General features: G+C 45.8%; 1 protein-coding gene across 1 annotated transcript; it reads left to right on the top strand.

Annotated features, from left to right (window-relative positions):
- The first annotated feature begins 323 nt into the window (after positions 1–323).
- On the top strand, positions 324–2,819 carry pigc (phosphatidylinositol glycan anchor biosynthesis, class C). Its single transcript, XM_069150579.1, has 3 exons — positions 324–402; positions 943–1,174; positions 1,271–2,819. The coding sequence occupies exons 2-3, from the start codon at positions 947–949 to the stop codon at positions 1,925–1,927; spliced, it is 885 nt and encodes a 294-aa protein (XP_069006680.1). The 5' UTR covers positions 324–402; positions 943–946; the 3' UTR covers positions 1,928–2,819.
- Positions 2,820–4,098: the final 1,279 nt, after the last annotated feature.

Here is a 4,098-nt window from a genome sequence, read left to right as displayed (position 1 = left end):
TCTACTCACGAATGAGCTGGTAGAAAATATGAAGTTATCGATGAATATTACAATGAACGTGGTGAATATTTTTCAGAGTGACACAAACCATCACGACTTTAAGATGACTGAAATATACATTTTAAATATTCGGTTACCTTTCAGCAAGCTTGTTGGTGCGTGGATTGGGTCTACTCATTTCAACAGAGAAGGGGCCACGTATGTTTAACACAGAGACCTTGTCAAAGAAAAAAAATGAACGTAATCAGTGAGAAATTGACAGCTCTGGTAGACAGACAGGTGCTTTGTAGAAGCTCCAACAACAGGGGGCGCTGTGAGCTCTTCTCATAAACTGCTTCACTTCCGGGATAATGATATGATGAGATTGTAGCACCATCGGCGCCCAACAATATCCCATCACAGGTAGGTGGAAACCCCATTTTCATATATTTATGGAGATATTTTAGCCAGTTCAGTGACATATAATTGTTTGTATACATGAATGTTAATTTATGTCAGGTTTTATTGTCGCGTCAAAACCGGAAGTACCGGTTGTTTCATAGCCGGCCAACCGTCAAAACCCAGTTCAGATTCAGATCCAGTCATTTCACAGCAAATAAAACGCAGCTAATATGATTCAGATCTCTTTTATTTGCCTTCTGGAGCTGTCGAAGAGATGTTGGGAAGTCTTTCATATGACATGAGCTCCGAAGCTAAAGAGAGCTTTGAAGATAACTGAGGCTGACTGTGTTCAGGTGGAAAACCCATAATAACATACAATGTCTGTGTATTAACCCCATTACATCTAAGTTCCTGAAAAAACAAATAATCCAAATGAATAATGACGGACAGTAAGCTTCTCTGTAAAGATACTGTATGTGTTCAGTAAAGTAATGGTAGATGTTAGCAGATTTAACAAACCTGACTCTGTGTGTGTGTGTGTGTGTGTGTGTGTGTGGTCAGGGTGATGGGACCAGACAGCGCCGCGGGTCCCGCTGTGCCCTGGAGGAAGGTGCTGTGGGAACGACAGCCCTTCCCCGATAACTACGTGGACCGGCGCTTCCTGGAGGAACTGCGGAGGAACGAGGGCATCCGGCAGTACCGCTACTGGGCTGTGGTGAAAGAAGCCGGCTTTGTAGGACAGCAGCTGTCTTGTGTGGCCATCTTCATCACGCTGTGGCTCTACATGGAGCAGGTACGACTTTAGAAAGATCTCTGGTTCTACGTATAGAGCACGCCGTTCCCTTTCACTTGGATGGATGATTGAGCAACATGTCTGCTTCCCCTGCAGGGTCTGCTGTCTCCTGAGACGCTGTTGGGCACCAGCCTCGTCTGTGCCCTGCTGGGTTACGGACTGTATCAAGCCTTGACGTCTCATGTTGAATCATGCAGCGAGCCCCGTACCCATCTGGCTGATTTACAGAGTGCCACTATTTTCCTCTCCTTCACCTTCGGTTTCTCACCAGTTCTTAAGACGCTCACAGAGTCGGTCAGTACGGACACAGTGTACGCCATGTCTGCTGTGATGCTGCTGGCCCACCTGGTGTCCTTCCCGTACGCCCAGCCCTCGCCACCAGGCAGCCTTTCCTTAAATGCAGCCCTGTTTGCGTCTGTGTGTTTGGCTTCGAGGTTACCCGGCGCTCTGCACACCTTTGCCATGCTCAGCTGCGCCCTGCTGGTGTTTGCCCTGTGGCCCTGCATGCTGCAGAGGCTGAGGGAAAACGCCCCGAACCACTTCACCGGGGTGTGTGTGGGAGTGTGCGTCGGAGGGGTCGGAGGTCTGGGGTCTCAGTCGGCGGGTGGAGCCGTGCTCTTAGCCCTGGCTTTAGGGAGTGTTACGTTGCTCTGTCCCTTGCTGCTAGTCAGGCTGCAGAGGCACAAGGACAACATCCACGGACCCTGGGACGAGGCGGAGATTCACGAGGATCTCAGCCAATTCCTTTACTGATGGACAGAGCGAACACTAACACAGGCTGCTCCTGACCAAACTGACATGTAAAGGTGTAGGCCAATGGAGTTTTGTACATTTTAAACTAACAAATGCAGACTTTCTCATCACTGGTCCACGTCTGTTTGGACAGCTGTGATAAAATATCGCTCTCTTGCAGAGAATACAATGATGTTTTTAATATTCAAGCTGCTACTGTTGTCCTCAGTGTTGACCTCAAGAGTTTGTACAGAAGGTGTCAACGGATGTGCAATGCTGACTTACATGACTGGGCAACACTATGACGCTATGCACTGATTTGATATGGGTGATGTTTTAATGATCTGTGGGAGATGTTACATGTTTTATGGGTTGCTGACGTGTATGAATGAATGCAGCGTTTGACACAGGGGGGTAAATATAAACAAGGGCTCTAATTCCACTCGCAAATGTATTTTAATAACAATATACAGTATTTTCTTAGTGTTATTTCATAAGATACCGCAAGAAGCTCATTTTTACCTGGACTAAATTGCAAGCATAACAATAATAAAACTATGACCTCAGTTTTTACTGTCGGATGTACCTCTATTTAAAAACACGGTACTGAGAAGACACCATTTTGAAGTTGTAGTTTGTATGGAGGTTCCAGTTTCTCCAAAAAAAAATTAATAACAACAATGAGAGCTTTTATTTGACTTTATGACCTGGCCGCTCATCTCTCAAAAACATAATATTACTGCAGTAACGGTCAGCCATGTTGCATTCCTGTCCAAACCCTGCAGTCAGTGACGTCACAGTTGGTCAAACTTTTGTTTAGCATTCAACGTGAAGCCGATTGGAATTGCTGTATGTTTATTTTTAATTTTTTTTTTTTATATCTCGGTATATTAAAAAATGAATTACATGGCGACGCGTTGTCTTTTCTTCCGTGTGAAACCATGTGTTGCTTCAAAAGTTTTCGAGGAGCCACCTAACGAATAACGATGACGTTACCGGAGCGCGTTGAATGCAGCCGACCTGACAGCGATGTCCGGTGGTCGCTAGGTGTCATACCTTCACTTCTTCTTTCCCCGGCGTGCTGCGAAATGAGGCGGCGGGCCTCGCCGTCGGTTTCGCCTGCCGCGGCGGCGCCATGGTCCGAGCAGCTCAACTTTTAACACAAACAGTCGAGCTGAGCGCAGCTGTGCGGCCTCCTCACTCCTCAGAGAGAGCACCAACACAGAACAACGCGTCGTGGTAACAGCGCGTCACAGACCGGGGGTCAAATGTTTTATCCCCGGTGCGTGCTGTCATATTTTATTTACACCTGGGAAGTAACCATCATAATAATAATAATAATAATAATAATAATAGGGCTCGCTGCATGATTCAACATGAGACGTCGAGGCTTGATACAGTCCGTAACCCAGCAGACGCTGCAGGGGAAGCAGACGTGTTGCTCAACCATCCATCCAGTGAAAGGAACAGCGTGCTCTATCTGTAGAACCAGAGATCTTTCTGAAGTCGTACTTGCTCCACGTAGAGCCACAGTGTCATAAAGATGGCCACCACAAGACAGCTGCTGTCCTACAATGCCCTCGTTCCTCCGCAGTTCCTCCAGGAAGCGCCGGTCCACGTAGTTATCGGGGAAGGGGCTGTCGTTCCCACAGCACCTTCCTCCAGGGCACAGTCTGGTCCCATCACCCTGACCACACACACACACACACACACACACACACTGTGGTAATCACCGGTAATAAAGCATACACTAGGTGTTTCATTTCTATGTCAGGGAGCCCGAGAGGTTAAAACAAAACAAGAAAACCGCCTTACACTTCACTTCTGGACACTGAGAGATGCTTTTTCAATGTACTCTTGTATTTGGAAGAACAGGAACCATCTGATCATAATTATCATAAACATTATCTGCTAAATTGTAGTGAAGATAAACAGTGAGTTGCATAACTGTAATTTTGTAACATGTTGCTAGAGACCCCTTACAACGCCCATTGGGTCTTTTTTTTTTTATAAAGTCTTTAGATTTTAGATGACAAACTGCTAATATGCACTACTGCTATCTTGGAAAAAAAAAAATACTAAAAGCCAAATCTTTGCTCAGCATGCTGTGACTTCAGAGCAGAGAGAAAAAACACAATAAGCATTAAATGTTTTTTCTGAAACCTTCAAATGATGAGAAATTAGGATACATG

The sequence above is a fragment of the Embiotoca jacksoni genome, unplaced genomic scaffold (assembly GCF_022577435.1).
Source record: "Embiotoca jacksoni isolate LCO1_2020_lvr unplaced genomic scaffold, fEmbJac1.0.p SCAF_16, whole genome shotgun sequence".
Classification (NCBI taxonomy): Eukaryota; Metazoa; Chordata; class Actinopteri; family Embiotocidae; genus Embiotoca; species Embiotoca jacksoni.
The sequence above is the reverse complement of the archived record's forward strand: the minus strand, read 5'-3'. Positions and strand labels throughout refer to the sequence as shown.